Source organism: Nuphar pumila, chromosome 13 (genome assembly GCF_984573655.1).
Source record: "Nuphar pumila chromosome 13, dmNupPumi1.hap1.1, whole genome shotgun sequence".
NCBI classification, from domain to species: Eukaryota; Viridiplantae; Streptophyta; class Magnoliopsida; order Nymphaeales; family Nymphaeaceae; genus Nuphar; species Nuphar pumila.
In genome coordinates, this window is record NC_143261.1 from 51,414,268 (window position 1) to 51,432,226 (window position 17,959).

At 36.8% G+C, this 17,959-nt stretch overlaps 1 protein-coding gene and 1 non-coding gene across 2 annotated transcripts; one reads left to right on the forward strand and one right to left on the reverse strand.

Moving 5' to 3' along the window:
* Positions 1-9,409: 9,409 nt before the first annotated feature.
* TRNAL-CAA (transfer RNA leucine (anticodon CAA)) lies at positions 9,410-9,490 on the forward strand. The gene has a single exon. It is a non-coding gene; the product is annotated as a tRNA-Leu (tRNA).
* A 7,622-nt stretch (positions 9,491-17,112) lies between these two features.
* Positions 17,113-17,628, reverse strand: LOC149818358 (disease resistance protein RPM1-like). Its single transcript, XM_089986204.1, has one exon. The coding sequence runs from the start codon at positions 17,626-17,628 to the stop codon at positions 17,113-17,115; it is 516 nt and encodes a 171-aa protein (XP_089842330.1).
* Positions 17,629-17,959: the final 331 nt, after the last annotated feature.

Below are 17,959 nucleotides of genomic sequence, written 5' to 3' on the forward strand. Positions count from 1 at the left end.
TTTGTCGATGCTCAATCAGCATCTATAAAGGCAGAGAGCTCATTTCTTCTAGTTTTGAATATTTCAAGATCCAAATTAATTATACCTTTGAGATATCTTAGGATTCGTTTCACTGGAGACCAATGAACTTTTGTTGGGTCATGCATGAATTGACATGCCTTATTTACCGACCGCATACAAAATATTAGGCCTTGTAAATATTGTATATTGAAGAGCTCCCACAATGTTGTGATGTCGAGTTGGATCCTTAAGTTTTCTCCTTCATATCTAAAAATTTTAATGTTGGCTGCTGAAGTGAGTAGAGGCTTATAATTTTTCACACTTGTTCTAATGAGAAGATATTTCCTTTGGGTGTGTAAGATCGCATTGTCATTTTAAATAACTTCTATGCCCACGAAGATGGATAGACCACCCAGATCCTTGATAGAAAATGTTAAGACAAGCGATTTGATAAGTTGTTGAACCATGCCCAGTGAGATTCTTGTAATAATAATATTATCTATATAGATCAAAACATATAGAGTTACTTCATGTGCAATATTTATGAACAAAGATGTGTCGACCTTAGAGCTTGTAAATCTAAGGTTTTCAAGATATTCATTGAGTCTCTCAAACCACGCTCTTGTGGCTTGTTTTAACATGTAGATAGCACAATTTAACTTGCAAATATAGTGAGGAGTTTGATTATTTTTAAATACAAAAGGTTGATCTTCTTTTAGAAAATCATGTAGAAACCCATTATTAATGTCTAATTGATGAATGAGCCGGTTACAACTTGTTGCAATAGAGAGAATTGTTCTAATAATCATGGGTTTTATCACAGGACTATATGTTTCAAAGTAATCTATTCTTTCTTGTTGGCTATAGCCCTTAGCCACTAATATTGGACATTTTCTTGGGTGGCACAAGAGTCCAAGTATCATTCTTAATGGGAGCCTCATACTTTTTTCCTTATGTCCTGACATCATTTTTGGTTTTTTAAGCTTTTGGTGGTAATCAACAGGCTCTTCATCATGAACTAATTGACTAAGAAGCCCAAAACCAAAGTAGTAAGAAGATGAGTTAGTGTTCCTTGGTCTTAAAGATTCATCATGTGACCTAGTTATCATAATATGAAGCCGACTTTGAGTTTGTTGTTCAACCAACTCATCATGAGAGTAAATTTCAGACTGATTACTATCACCATCTGTGATAGCACAACCAACATCATTGACACTTTGATTATCCTCGTCATAACCGTGACTACCATCACCATCAATGTGATCATGTAAAGAATCATCCAGCTCTTTGATTTCTCATGAAGCAAGATGATTAGGCGGTAAATAGCAGAGTTGTAACATAACTGGTTGACAACTTTCATCAAATTTTTTATTTTTATCAACCGATGTCATATCAAAAACTGCTTGAGTTTGAGATTTTTCTCTTAACCATTTAGACACCTTTTCACTAGTAACGGGCTCTTGGGTTTCAGTATACAAAAAAAATTGATTCATCAAACTTCACATGACAAGAAATAAAGACCTTTTTAGAACTGGGATCAAAACACAAGAATCCTTTATGAAATTAGCCAACACAAAAAAAAACACATGGTTTTGTCTTTGGCCTTAGTTTGAAATTATTATATGGAACCAGATATGGATAGCATGTGCTTATGAAAATTTTTATATGGTCATAGCTAGATTTGGTTCCAAACAACTCACATAGGGTTCTTTTGTCCAGTGTTGGGACTTGGCAACTAGTTAATCAGGTGAACAACATATCTAAAGGCATCCACCCAAAAAATAAGTTTTAAAGAGGCATAAAACAACATACACAATCCACTTTCAATCACATGCCTATGTTTCCTCTCCACAACACCATTTTCCTGCGGTGAATGTGGGCATGACAACCATCTCCTTATTCCATGGTAATTTAAAAATTCATCAAAGTCCCTATTGACAAACTCACCTTCTCTGTCACCATGAAAAAATTTGATGGAATGACCCTACTTGTTTTTCAACTATATTTTTAAAAATCTTGAAATAGGTGAATGTATCTAACTTTTTTTAAAGAAATAACCATGAGAATCTTAAAAACTCATCAATTATCAAAAAGTGGTATTTGCAGCCTTCTCTTGATGTGACTAAGGCTAGTCCCCATAAATCAATAAGAATAATCTCTAGAGGAGTTTTATAAGAGTGATCAACCTTACCAAAAGAAATCTTGTGCATTTTACCAATCATGAAGGTAGAGCATAAACTGCTATCATTATTGTCAATAAAATTCAAATAATTATTTTGTTTTAAAGAAGATAAAATCTTATAACCTGGATGACCAAGCCTTGCATGCCAAAGAGATGAAGACTTCGCCTTCTTTGTTGAATAAGTCGTATTCAACTAGTATGTGTTGTGCCTGTGGGTTGACTAGATGTACATTCCTTCTCTAATCGGCATGCTTTGAACTATTTTTCCTTTCTGACAATCCTTTACACAAAAACCATGAGGATGAAACTCAAAGAAACAATTATAATCTCTAGCAAATTATAGATTTTTTTAACACTAGGAACATGCAACACATTATTTAAGCAAAAACTAGTATTTTTTGAAGGTAAGAGCATATTACCGATTCCTAAAATGGGCAAGTTGTTACCGTTTGTCATCATTATTCTATCTATGTCATGATAGTCCTCTTTTCTAGATAAATTTGTATCATCAGACATGATGTGATAAGATGCCCCACTATCGGGATATCAATTTGAGTCGACTATATTATTCATAGTCATAGCTGCAAATGCCTTTGGTAAATCATAACATTGTCGGTCTGTATGGCTCTTTCTCCCCCAAATCTTATAGATAACTTGACTATCACCATGATTTCAACCATTGAATTTATCTTGATGGTTTACTTCATTCTAAAGTAGCTTTGATTTTCAAAACCTTGATTTTCATGACCAAAGTTTTTATTCCAGCCACGACTATGGCCACGGTAAAAAATTTCATGGTCTCTTTCTCTTTGACTAAAGAAGGCCATATTGAAATTCTGATAATTTATAGGAGGCTTAGGGGCTAAGATTTGGAGTCTCTTTTCTTGATTCAACATCTTATATATATATCAAAAAAAATTGAAAGAGGTGTCATGGTGGTAACGGTCGTCACAAAACACTCATATTCAAAAGATAAACCATTTAGGGTATAGTTAACAAGATCGAGGGAATCAACAAGAAACTTAATTTCATTTAAATAATCAACCATCAACTTATCATTCTTTTTAAAATTTTGTAAATCTCTTTTGAGTTGCAATATGCGTAGGCTTGAATGTGACGCATATGAACACTCTAAGGAAACCCATGCCTCACGAGCAGTGGGTATGCAAATAATTTGCGAAAGCATGCATAGATTAAAAAAATTATTGCTTTAATCCAACTTAGGGTCACTTGATATGCCCTCTTCCAAATAACAAATTCAGGATTTGGAGTTTGGAGTTTGGAGTTTGGAGTTTGGAGTTTGGAGTTTGGAGTTTGGAGTTTGGGGTTTATTATCACATTTAATGAATTGGGTTGGCACATGAGATGACCCATGTACAAACTTTATCAGTGAGAGTACATCACTGATTTGATTTGCGATTTCCACAACAAGTAATTATTATGATCAAGCTTGATAAAGACAAGGCTCAAAAATGCATTTCATTCAGATGACATAGAGGAGGAGGAGGATGTCATTGACTCATGATACCATGAAAGGTTTTTCGAGTACAAAATATTGATAACAATGGCTAAGAACAAACACATGATTTCACACAAAACATGCACACTCAAAGAAACCAGGTTTAATGTGGTTCGGTGCACTGCCTACATCCATAATCTTCACCTCTTTCTCTCAACTATTCCACATGAGAGGACAAATTCCACTATATTAGCCAAGATAGTTACATTGAATGTGGGATCCTTCTCTAAGATTAAATCCCTTAATTTTAGGACAAAAATTTAAGAAACTAACTTTACAAGTTTGCATTGCCTCTTTTGTAGGACTTTTGGTTTTATCAACTTTATAAAAATTAAAGAGTCCTTCCTTTGTGGTTAACCTTTTCATTTGGATAGTCTTGTGATCACATGGTTTTAGAGCTTGATCAAGATCAAGATTGATAACTCCTCCAACACCGCTAGCGCACTTTGTGTTGGGACGTTGCAATGTTCAAAACCCAATTGTATAGTTGTATAATTTGTAGGGGTTTGCCTAACCCAATCTTGCCTTTCAAAAAAACAAAAGGACATAGGTAGAGTGAGAAGCAAAGGATAACCTCCCCCGACGGAGTTGAACGTCACACAATGGGAGTTGGGGAAGAGTTTTCCCATCAAGAGTGGCAAGTTCCCAAGTTTTATGATTTTTGGCTGTTTCGATCCAATCCAGATCGGACTTTGATCTATGCATTTAGCTGATCCTAATCTGACCCGTTTGCACCCTGAATTTTTACCAAAAAGAAGTTTTGCGTACTCATGTGAAGAAGAGATGCAGTTTACAGGTCACTGTTGCCACTAACAATCTTACATGTTTGATTACAGAGGGATTATGTATTGAAGATAAATAATTGCTCAGAGATGCGAAGCAGTAGCTTTAAACACTCCCCAACAGGGTGTTTTTGATTCCACAGTTGAAGGGTTGTTGTCTTGAGCTTCACTCTGTTTTATCAATTTATGCTTTACTAAGACATGGGAAAGTGTGTTGATTTGACATTTTATTATTGTATTGTGGTGGATTGGAAGTATTGTGATTTGGTGTATTTGTGCTGCTACAAACACTTGATCTTAGCCAAAAGGCTGAGAAAGTATCATTGTGGATTTATTGTATTGGTACTGAAAAAACTGAATTTGTACTGTTAAGTGGTTTCATATTCTTGTTAAAACAAATGCAATCCCTGTGTTCTTTCAATAGTTTTTCTTATCATGGTTTTAAAATCCAGTGACTCGCCACTCAGCTGGTCCCTGAGTAACCTTCTGATTTTATATAAAATATATAAATATGTGTATAGTATGTATATTTTATATTATTTTATCAACACATTATATATAATATGCATTATATGATATTTTTATAATATATTTAATGTATAATTTTATTAATATATGTATAACCATATTCTTATATATATTATACATAATATTTATGTTATAATTTATATAATATATGCAATTATATATAAAATATATTGAATGTATATATGTATGCATGAATTGCCATGACTGACTGACTCATCCATGACTCGGTTGGGTCAACTTGGTAACTCGACCTAGTTATGGTTTGTACCCATTTTTGACTTTGTGGGTTTCTTTCTTTCTTTTGCATCTAACACCATATATGTAATCTAAGAAACTGACTTTTGGATCACCAGAATCTTGGTGATTCAAAAATCGGCGATGAAGACATCAATTTTTTCTGACTCATAAAAACATTTTTTTCATAGAAAAGACATGACACAAAAGTTAATTCCTATCAAATCGAGCATGTTGAACTCATGTATGAGGTTAGATTGTGTCAAAACTAGATTGTACGAACCACACACACACACACATATATATATATATACAAATTCCACTAAGTTTATTAACCTCTTAAAATAAAGTGCATGTGCCATATGTGAATCACCATAAGTGAGATTAAAATGTGCATATGCATGACAAATATTAACAATTAACAAATAAAGAAACTATATGCATATGCAACCTAAGCTATGCATAAAATAAATAAAAGAATTTTTCACTATTTTTGGTATTTTGATTATAATTTACATAAATAATGAAATAAAATAAGAAAGGGGAAAATATAACTTTAAACTTTCCTGCAAAATCAACACACCTATTAGTAGAAAAATATAGGCTTTTGGGGATTTATCCCATAATATCTAGAAATTGTGGAATAAATTTTCACATAATAAGCCTTTCCATGCATTTATAAAATAAAATTTCTAATCTCTCTCTCTCTCTCTCTCTCTCTCTCTCTATATATATATATATATATATATATATATATATATATATATATATATATATATATATATATATTCAAGGCCCTATAACCCAAATCATAAATAATGGCATCAGAATCATTAAAATCTTTTGCAGACATTCAAGCTTACAAAATCATATTTAAAAAAAAAAAAAAGAAATATCCCAACTAAACCCCGCATCATAACTAGGCATATACTCCATCTCTCCTCTTCATACATGTCTGTATAATCTTTTTATAACCAACAGAAAAAGGAATGGTGACAATGGGTCACCTTGGCGTAAATCTCTGCCACTCCTGAATAATAATGAATACAAAAGATGGGGTCCCAACACTTTAATATGATTTCACTCAAAATTCAAAGCTTTTAAATTATCTTCCAAAAATTCTCAGTTAACCCTGCCATAGGCTTTAGCCAGATCTGTTTTAAAGATCACATTCTTCCTTTTTTTTCTTTTGAAAGTAAAGCTGGGGTTAGGCCGGACTCCTAACTGAACAATAACAACAGCCGCGCCATGTGGCAGAGGGATTCGACCTTGGGCCTTCAGCTTAACACAGGACTCGGCTTACCCCATTCTTCATCTTGCTAAGAGCCATTGAATCCACCATTTCATGTGCTAATAATAAGATGTCTTGTATGTTCTTTCCTTTCAAGAAGGCCCTCTCATTATGACTGATTATCCTCTACAAAATTGACCCTATCTTGCTCGCAATGATTTTAGTAATAACTTTATAAACGAATTTACATAGGCTAGTGGGTCTGAAGTGGTCAAGATGAGTTACTCCTTCTGACTTGGGAATTAGCATAATATCTGTGTAGTTAATTCTTCTCAACAGTCTTTTCCTTATAGAAATCTTTACATTCGACCAAATTTTTTGAAAAAAATCTCAAGAAATGCCATAAAGTTCGAGATCATACGCAACTTGTTTCAACATCACATTTTCTTCTTCAGTCACCTGCATTCCTTTTATACCACCAAAACCTTCCCTATTAGTTTCTTCTCTAGCAAATAAGCTAGTGAAATCATCCATAGCTTTAGCTTTTATTTAATCTTCCTTATTACCGACCCATCTTGTTTCTTCAAGGATTGAATCATTTTCCTCACTATATTTTTGTTGACCATTGAATGAAAATATTTTGTACTTTTGTCTCCTTCCCTGAGTCACCTGCATCTAGAGTTTTGCTGTACATTGATTCCTCCATTAGCCGAAGAGATTGTACTTCATCTTATAGGTTCAATTATCTCTTTATACCTTCTTCATCTCCAATAGAAGACTTTGATAAACATTCCTCCAATTCCTTCTCAATGTCTCTTATATGTGTTGGGATATTTGGACCAATTCGTGAAGCCCTTTTTCACCAAATCTAGTCTGGTGACAAGCTTAATCACGGGGCACCCTCTCACCCTTGCCACCCAACAACTCCTGACTACTTCACAGTCCTTTAGGATATTCCAACACTTAAAAAACATGAAGGAAGCAGCTCTTCATTGGAGAGGGACATTGTTGACAATAATGCCAATCTTGATCTGACAATGGACGAGTTTGGGAATTTATTTATCCAATGTTCTGAGGCATGCTGCTACCTTGTCCTCCATACATCTCCCGTATGCTTTCTATCAGCTCAAGGTGTTGTATCCCATATGGCACCCTCTTCATCTCACTGCACTTGTCGATAGTTAGCATTTGAAGGTTTGGCATTGCAGTCTCCTCCACCATGACACACTCTAATATTGTAAGCCTTCTAAGACTAAGCTCCTTCAACTGGGGAAAGCCCCCTGCACCACACCGCAATTCTCTCCCCTCGTAGGCTTCAGCGAGAGTAAGTGTCACCAAGCTTTGCAATGATTGAGGGAAGAGAAGGGATCTTGGCTTAATCTGGAAAATGTCAGCCCTAACCTAGTGAGGTTGCTGAGGGAGCCGATCCAATGAGGCAACTCATTCAAACGTGCAGTCAGTTGGATGTCCTCAAGATGGGTTGGTGGTGGGTGTGAGGGAAATTCCAGTTGGAAAGGCTCTTCATTGCTGATAGCATATACACGGAGGGTAAGCAGGCCCTTCAAATTTGCAATGGAGGTACACAGGTTGCTCCCATATTCACTTTTCAAATTACATATTAGAAGATTTTTCAGATTGGTCAAGTTGCCGATTCCTTGAACAATCTCTGGTGTAGCATTTGTGCCTGATAGTTTTTGAAGGTCTCTAAGCATGCATATTCCATTAGGCATGTCACATCCCGCAATTCTGCGCTTCATTGGAAAATCTAGATAAGCGCATATAGCGCAAGCTTTTCATGTTTGATGTTTCAATTGGCAGACTACTGATTGCAGTTCGTCGGATATCCAATATTTCTAGGTTCTGCAGCTTCCCAATGGTGCTTGGGAGTCTCCTGATGTTGGTGTCCCTCAGATTTAGATGCCTCAAAAGAAATAAATCACCCAAAGAATCGGGCAGTTTCCAAATAGGGAGATGATGGAATCTCGTGATTTTAGGAGAACAGTTAGCAGCTTTCCTTATCTTTGAGTTTTCCTTATTTTTGAGATTTTCTGTTGATAAGATTGGGAGCTATCTTTAGCATCTTCCCAAATCGTGTATCCGTATCTTTGCTTGTGCTCTCCTATTTAAAGGGGTTACAGTGGCAGATCTAATGAATATAGTAGTATGTTGTTCTCCATCGTGGATGTAGGTCACAATGACCGAACCACGTAAAACTTGTTCCTCTTGTCGCTTGTATCTTTTCTGCGCTTCTCGTATTTCTACGTGGTATCAAAGTCATTGCATTGATTTCCCTGGGATCGGTTCCTGTTGAGGACATCGAGCTGTTGTTGGTTTCACACGCCTTATCCGTCCCTCCAACCAGCTTCTCCACTTCCTGCAGGAGTCTCTTCCCCTCTGTAGGTAACGTTTCTGCAGCCTTCTTGTTGTTGCATTTTCTTGGCTTTTCCTAAACACCAGGAGATCTTGCGTCAAGGCAAACAGTGAGCAGAGGATCTGTTCTTTTCATGGCCTATAATTCTGAATTATCATCGACGATGGAAAATAGGGGAGATGCAGAAACCATTGTTCTGCATGAAGCCCTAAACCCATCGAGCAAAATTACTTGCTGAACGGACCCAAAAACTATCTGGCATGGGCTAGATCTGCGATGCTTTATCTTAGTGGGAAAAAGAAAGCGGATTACGTCACCGGAGATCTTTCACAACCAGCGGTAGATGACGTCAAATACAAGGAATGGAAGGCTTCTAATGAGATCGTTATGTCTTGGCTTCTAAACTCTATGGAACTCAAAATATCACAGAGTTTTATCTTCCTTGAAATCGCAAAGGACATATGGAGAATAGCTTGGGACTTATACAGTGAACAAAATAATATTGCTCGCATGTTCCTCCTATCTCAGAGCATCAACGAGCACAAGAAATGACTTTCAAGATGCCTTGATGGTGAAATGGTAGACATGCGAGACTCAAAATCTCGTGCTAAAGAGCGTGGAGGTTCGAGTCCTCTTCAAGGCATAATATTGAGAATGCTCATTGAATGAGCAATTCAATAACAGATCTCGGATCTAATCGATATTGATATACCGAGTATCTGTTGATAGGAAGTATTCCGGCGATCCCCACGATCCGAGTCCGAGCTGTTGGAATAGGTTCGGCATTCCAGCAGCGGATCACGAAATCTTGGTGATCTTCTCTATCTAATGAATGGATCGTGGGGATGAACTAGATTATTATATGAATATGCCGTCTGGGTTAAGATCTATTCATAAATTGAAGGAACAACAAAAAATTTTCCAACTCCTTGCAGGTCTTGGACCTGAATACGTGCCTATTAGAAGCCAAATTTTAATGTCCCCAGAACTACCCTCTCTCAATACCGTATGTTTTATTTTAATAAGAGATGAGTCTCAAGAAAAGGTTATGAATCCATCCACGGATGACATTAGTTCAAATGATGCAAGTGATAAGGTTGCTTTTTCTTCTATGAGTCATGAACGTTTTCGGGCAAATCATAGAAGAAAGAACAGAGTGTAGCATTTTTGCTCACGCTGCAAAAAGGACATACATACTAAGGAGAGGCATTGGGTGTTGCACGACAAACCAAACTTTGAAAAAAAAGAGAGCGAACAGGAAATTGCATCAGCCAAACATGCATAGACAATGCAATCTTCTGACCTGGTCGGCATCATGGAAAAGCTTAATGAGTTAATGGTTTGCCTTAAGGATAAACCATTAATACATGCCACAACCGCATCTGCCAGCACCACTGAAGTTACAGGTAATAACAGTAAGGTCTCTCTCCCTACATGTTGGATTGTGGACTCTGGTGCTAGTGAACATATGGCTCAATTTCAAGAAAACCTGATTAACTACAATAGTAACCCTCTCAAAAATGTGATCACCATAGCTAATGGCTCTACAATGAGTATTAAGGGGCATGGGGATGTCATTTTTATGAATCAGGGATCTCCTTCAAAAAGTCCTGCACATGCCTCAACTTTCATCTAATTTATTGTCTGTATCTAAAATTACCAAGGATCTCAATTGTAGAGTCATCTTTACCTCAACAAATGTAGTGTTTCAGGAACTTCAGACAAAGAGGATGATTGGTGAGGGACAGCTGGTGAATGGCGTATATGTCTTGAAGGAAACACCAAGAGCCTTGGTTTCACAACATAAGGATAACACATTATGGCATAAGAGATTGGGTCACACATCAAATCGGCGTATGAAAATCTTATATCCCACTTTGTTTTTTGATAATTCTATATGTGAGATGTGTGAGTATGCTAAAATGAGTAGACCGCCATTTCTTAATTCTATTCATAAGTCAACCAATTGTTTTGATTTGGTCCACTTTGATGTATGGGGACCAGCTCCCACAGACTCTTATTTGGGCTTCCATTATTATTTATCTATCATTCATCGATGATTTCTCAAAAAATGCATGGTGTATTTGTTGAAATCAAAAGAGGAAGTGTTTGAAAATTTTCAAGATTTTTACAAGATGGTAGAAACACAGTTTCATGCCTACATAAACGTTCTTTGTACCGATAATGGCACTTAATTCAAAAATCATATGTTTGAGCAATTTGGAAAAAGGTGTGGTCTAATACATCAATTTACTTGTGTTCACACTCCACAACAAAATGGAGTGGCTGAACGCAAGAATAAACATTTTCTGAAAAAAAATTGAGCCCTGTTATTTCAAATGAATGTGCCAAAATGTTTCTGGTGTGATGCTGTCATGACTGCTTGCCATATCATAAATTGTGTGCCTACCAAAAATCTTGGGTGGAAATCTCCTGTTAAAATTCTTAGAGGAAAGAAAGCTAGTGTTGATCATTTAAGAGTTTTTGGATGTACGGCCTATGTAAAGTTGTAAGCTCAAGATAAATTGAGCCACATGGCTGTTAAATGTGTGTTTTTAGGCTATACTCTTACCAAAAAAGGTTATAAGTGTTATAGTCCAGATCTTAAACAAGTCTTTGTCACCAGAGATGTAAAGTTTGACGAGACTCGATCATTCTTTGATAACATGCCTCGTCAAATTCAGGGAGAGTTAAGTCAAGATGATATGTCAGAAACTGCCACCTATGATGAGTTTGATATTATTATGAGAGAGAGAAAAATTGTGATTACTCTTGTGCTGAACCTAAGAGTAGTAACAATCCCAAAAGCAACCCTGAAGATCGAGAAAACCATCTCCGAAGAACCACAAGGATTAGTCAGCCTCCTAACCACCTTTAAGATTATATCACATATACTATCATTTGTTATCCTATAGAGAAGTACATATCTTATCAACATCTTCCAGATCATTATGTCGCCTTCCTAAGCAAGATTTTTTCATGTGATCCTAGCTTATACTAGGAAGCCAGAAATCAAGAGATCTGGGTGTGTGCCATGGAAGAAAAACTCAATGCCATGAAGAGGAATAAGATCTGGGTCATTACTACCCTCCCTAAAGATAAATGTGTCATTGGATGTCGTTGGGTCTATAAGACCAAGTATAGAAGTGATTGGACTATTGAGCGTCACAAGGCATGCCTTGTTGCTAAAGGATACACCCAGACTCATGGCCTAGACTATGAGAACTTTTGCACCAGTAACAAAATGAACACTGTTAGGATCTTGATGTCAATTGCCTGTAATTATGAATGACCATTTTACCAAATGGATGTCAAAAATGCATTTTTGAAGGGTGATCTCAAGGAGGAAGTATACATGCATTTGCCGCTGAGACATCTACAGGAAGGAGATCCAAATCTCGTGTGTAAGTTGCAAAAGTATATCTATGGACTAAAACAATCTCCACGGGCATAGTATCAAAAATTAAGTCATGCCTTGGAAGGACAACTCTTCACTAAAAGTCATGCAGATAATTTCATGTTTAGCAAAAGGAGTAAAGAGAAGATTGTAATAATTCTAATCTATGTAGATGATCTTATTGTTACCGGTAATAATCAGGAAGAAATTGACAAAGTAAAGAAATTTTTGCATCAAGCATTTTATATAAAAGACCTGGGGCATCTAAGGTACTAATTGGGTATAGAGGTGGCCAAATCAAAAAGGGGTTTGGTTTTGTCTCAAAGAAAATACATATTAGACTTATTGAAGGAAACATGTAAGTTAAGTTGTAAGCCAGTGGATACTCCTATAGAACCATATTGCAAATTTAATGACTCAGAAGAGGATACAATTGGGGATGTCAGAAGCTACCAAAAACTTGTGGAGAAACTTATTTATCTAACTGTCACACATCCAAACTTAGCATATGCAGTTAGTGTGGTAAGCCAACACATGCATATCCCCAAGCCATCTCATGTTAAAGTAGTTGACTGTATCTTGCGATACTTGAAAGGAACTCCAGAACAGGGTTTATGGTTTAAAGGAAATGGGATTGTAGACATTCAAAGCTTCTCTGATGCAGATTGGGCAGGAAGTCAGGATAGGAAGTCTACGATCGGCTACTGTGTACATGTTAGGGAAAACTTAGTATCATGGAAAAGTAAAAAACAGAACACTATGTCCAGATCAAATGTTGAGGTGGAATATCGAGCTATGGCAGTCACAACATGTGAAATTGTATGGGTTAGATCTCTCCTCAAAGAAATGGGTATGAAAATTAATTCTCCTATCCCTTTGCATTGTGACAATAAGGCTGCCATTAGAATTGCTAGAAACTCAGTATTGCATGAAAGGACAAAGCATATAGAAATAGATTGTCACTACGTAAGACACAAGGTTCAAAATGGAGAAATTATTACACCATTTACTAGAAGTGAAGAACAACTTGTTGATGGTTTCACTAAAGGTCTTTCGTTCAAACATCTTGGTGACTTAAAAGTCAAGTGGGGTTGCTTTAACTTATACACCCCATTTGAGGGGGAGTGATGGAATCTCGTGATTTTAGGAGAATAGTTAACAACTTTCCTTATCTTTGAGTTTCCTTATTTTTTAGATTTTCTGTTGATAAGATTGGGAGCTATCTTTAGCATCTTCCCAAATCGTGTATCCTTATCTTTGCTAGTGCTCTCCTATTTAAAGGGTAGTGGCAAATCTAATGAATATAGTAGTATGTTGTTCTTCACCGTGGATGTAGGTCACAATGACTTAACCACGTAAAACTTGTTCCTCTTGTCGCTTGTCTCTTTTATGCTTCCCGTATTTCTATGGAGACCTTTAAGATCTAACATCCTCATCAATCTAAACAAAAAAAAATGGGAAAGGAGGAAGGCACCGTACCTACGTCAAACAGGAATAGCCAGCGAAGATGCGATGCACTTTTATCCCTCAGAGAAATGCCCCCATGGATGTCATTGTGTAGTGACAAACGTCTAATTTTTTGCATCACTTCTGTACCTTTTGATGTTAAGACACTGCAAAGATTCTGATTCTTTGATAGAGATGCAACTAATTCATGCAACAAATCATGCATTCAACATGCTTTTACTCCAAGTTGTCCTTTTTTCTATATCACAGTTTGGAGCAAGCTCCTCTGTATGAGCTCGGTAAGGTACTGTTTTCCTACCTCCTCTAATGTCATACCTTCTTTTTTACCTATGAGGCTCTCGGCCATCCACAGTCTAATTAGATTATTTGTATAGATTAAGTAATCTCCTGGAAAGATAGCACAATACAAATAACAAGATTTTAGATGCAGAGGTAACTCATCATAGCTCAATGAAAGGATCTCCCCCACTCTACCTAATGGATGCATACGGCTATCATCGATGAAGTTTGAACAAAGGCTGTTTTAAACACTTCTTCATTCATGTAAATCTTTACTTTTGCATGACATAATGCTTTGATAACGTTGGTATCTCCAACTCACGCTTACTATCCCTAAAAGATCTCTTAAAGAGATATACGATCGTTACTTGATATACTTTCCTTCTTGTTTGGTGTAAGGAAGCTATAAATACCTTTGTAATCTTGCTTAAGAGATATACGAAATAAGAGAGATAAGCTGGAGTGTTACCTCATAGATGTAAGCTGTATAGCCAAACCACGTTAATTCCTTGTCGTCTTTTCTTTAGGCTTCTACAAATCATTATAGAGCAATGCCTATGAATCGTGACACTCTCGGTGGCCACCCCATGTAAATCGTAACATGGTGTTATTTACAAATCGTTACATATCGACAGATTGTAACTATTTCGGTGGCCACACGGTGTAAATCATAGGATGGTGTTATTTATAAATCCTAACATGGTATCCTGATCGTTATTTCTCTCTTTCTCTTTTCATGGCGAATACAAATATATCCTCCATGTCGGCCAGCAACCAAGCTCAAGCTGGTGTAGTCCACGATCACCAAAATACCCCTTTAAAGATCATGATTGTCCCATTGAATGGTCAAAACTATATAGCATGGGCTAAGTCTGCGTCTCTCTTTTTGAGCAGCAAGTCCAGATTAGGGCATGTGATTGAAAGAAAGCTAAAACCAACAGAAATCGATCCCGGTTTTGAAGAATGGTAGTCCAATGGTGACATGGTGATGGCATGGTCGTTGAACTCGATGGAACCATGCATTGCAGACAACTTTATGTATCTGGATTCAGCTAACGTCGTATGGGATGCAGTCAGAGACATCTATGGGCAGCAGTATAATATAGCTCGCATGTACCAACTTGAACAAGATATACATAGTTTAAAACTTGAAGATTCATCATTTAGTGATTATCTTGCTTCTCTGAGAGGGATGTGGGATGAGTTTGATTCATATATCCCTCTGATCACTGATGCCATCTCCTTCAAGAAATGGAGAGAACAGGAGAAACTTTTTTAGATGTTGGTTGGCCTAGGGCTGCAATACAAGCAACTTAGAAGCCAAATTCTTATGACTCCAGAGTTGTCGTCTTTGAGTGCAGCCTGTGCGACAGTTATGCATGAAGAATCTAGGCAAAATGTGATGAATTCTAATATCATGAAAAACCAAGATGATGACAGATCAACTCTTATTGCTCGCTCTGCTACTCTTCCAAAATCTGAAGAAAAGGATGATGAAACTCAAGGGGTTGAGTGGCAACGTACAAAAGGAAAGAAACACTATTGATCCTACTGCAAATGTGATAATCATACAAGAGAACGGTGTTGGAAGCTAAACAAGAAGCCAAACAACTTCAAAGGAGAAAATAGTCATACCAAGCAACAAGCGAATATGATGCAGTCTGACCCAAAGGAAAGTATGGATGAATTTTTAACTGTTGAAAAATTTAAACAAATTTTGTAGAATTATAGTCTCTCAAAGAATGAAATGGCAGCAATAGCAACAAGAGAATCAGGTATTCATTCTTCATGTTCTTGTTTTACTATACAACCTAATGACACAAATACTTAGATCGTTGACTCTGGTGCATCCGATCACATGAGTGGGGAGGCTTCATGTTTGAGGGAAATACAGACTAGCATATCTCCTAAACATGTTTCTGCTATGAACGGGTCATTAATGCATATTAAAGGAGTAGGGAAACTTGATCTACTGGGTAGATGTGATAATGCCTTGTTTATGCTCACTTTGACAACCAATTTACTCTCAGTTAGCAAGATTAATAAAACATTAAATTGTAATGTCATTTTCACTCTTACTGAGGTCATGTTTCAGAATCCGATGACAAGGAAGATGATTGGTAAAGGAGTGGAGTCGCATGGCCTTTATGTTTTTGAAAGAGAGAATAAAGCCTTTACAGCTACCAGAGTAGATAAAGGACGTCTATGGCATTGCAGATTGGGGCATCCTTTAAACCGTGTGTTGCAGATTTTGAAACCTGGGCTTACCTTTTGTGATGAATGTGAAACATGTAGGTTTTCTAAAATGACTCAGCAACCATTTCCCATTTCTGAAAGTGTTTCTTCTCATAAATTTGATCTAGTTCACTCTAATGTCTGGGGACCATCTCCAGTTGTATCGTATAATGGTTATAAGTATTATTTGACTTTCATTGATGATTTCTCAAAATCCACATGGGTCTATTTACTTAGGACCAAAGATGAAGTCTTTGATAAGTTTATAAATTTCTATAGGATGGTGGAAACACAATTTAACTATAAAATCAAAACTCTGAGAACTGACAACGACACAGAATACGTTAATGACAAATTCATGGATTTTAGAAACAATCATGGTATGATGCATGAAACCACATGTGTTGGAACACCAAAACAGAATGGGGTCGCTAAGAGAAATAATCAACATCTTCTTGAGGTAACTAGAGCTCTTCTTTTTCAAATGAACGTACCTAAAATTTTTTTGAGCGATGCAGTACACAGAGCTTGTTATATTATAAATCGTCTTCCAACACACTTGTTGAAATTTAAAACTCCCATTCAAGCCCTTAAGGAGAGAGACCACTCAATTTCACATTGTAAAACCTTTGGATGCACTGTTTATGTCTCGAAACATCCAGCTCATACAAAAAAATTTCAGTCTAGAGTGATTAAGTGTATATTTCTTGGTTACTCACCCTCGTAAAAAGGGTATAAACGCTATGATTGCCAAAGGCATAAAATGTATGCATCACGTGATGTTCTATTTGACGAAAGCAAGCATTAATTTTTAGACCGTCAAATCAGCGATGAGGAAAATACTACATATGTTCCAACATTACCCAATGTTGATCCTCATAGTGAGATCATCTCTCTACTAAATTGTTACATACTTCTGCAAGATGCGGAGGACAAAGGCTCTGAGGGTCATCTCTAAATACCTTCTTATAGAATAGATGCATAGTTGTTTGGTAAGGTAGGGGTTGCATGCAGTGGTCAATGCAACTGCCTCCAATTGGGTAAGCAACATTATTTATGCAAGTGATGATCATGATTCTGCTCCCATATTGGTTCTTTGGTAATGCAAATTGGATGCTTTCTAAAACATCAGGACCCCATATATCATCAAGCACGAGGATGTACCTTTTATTCTTTAGATAATCATAGAGAATTTTCTCGAGCTCAAGAATGTCCCTTTGCTTTATGTCATAGGGACAAAACTCATTCTCCGACTCGTAGAAACCTCTTATGGACGATTCTAAAATGCTGCAAGCATTGAAAGATTGGGAGACAGAGACCCATGCACTACAATCGTAGTGCAACTTCAATTCTTGGTGCTTGAAGACTTTCTTAGCAAGAATAATCTTTTCTGGCCCTCCCATCCCAACCAAAGAAATTAGTGTGAGCTGTGGAGCTGGACATATCAACTGCCCAATTATTTATGTGGCTTTTTTATTGAGCCCCACCACGTCTGGTTCTTCATCAAAGGATACTCCTCGGTGAAGTAGGGACTCTTGAGAAGAAGTAGTTCCTCTTTGCGATGCACTACTGAAGGAGTATCTTTGTTGTTTTTCCTTGATTCTCGCCACTCTCTTATTGATGGATTGAAGCTCTTTTGCAAGATCATGGTGGGCTTTTAAAAGCCTGAGTGAGCACCAAATCTTACTGTGAAAAGCACTGCATTTACAATATTTGTGTTGCCCTCCATGCCGA

Excerpts from the sequence above, each read along its gene's own strand:
- LOC149818358 (XM_089986204.1), bottom strand. The coding sequence starts at position 17,628 with ATGGGAGGGCCAGAAAAGATTATTCTTGCTAAGAAAGTCTTCAAGCAC.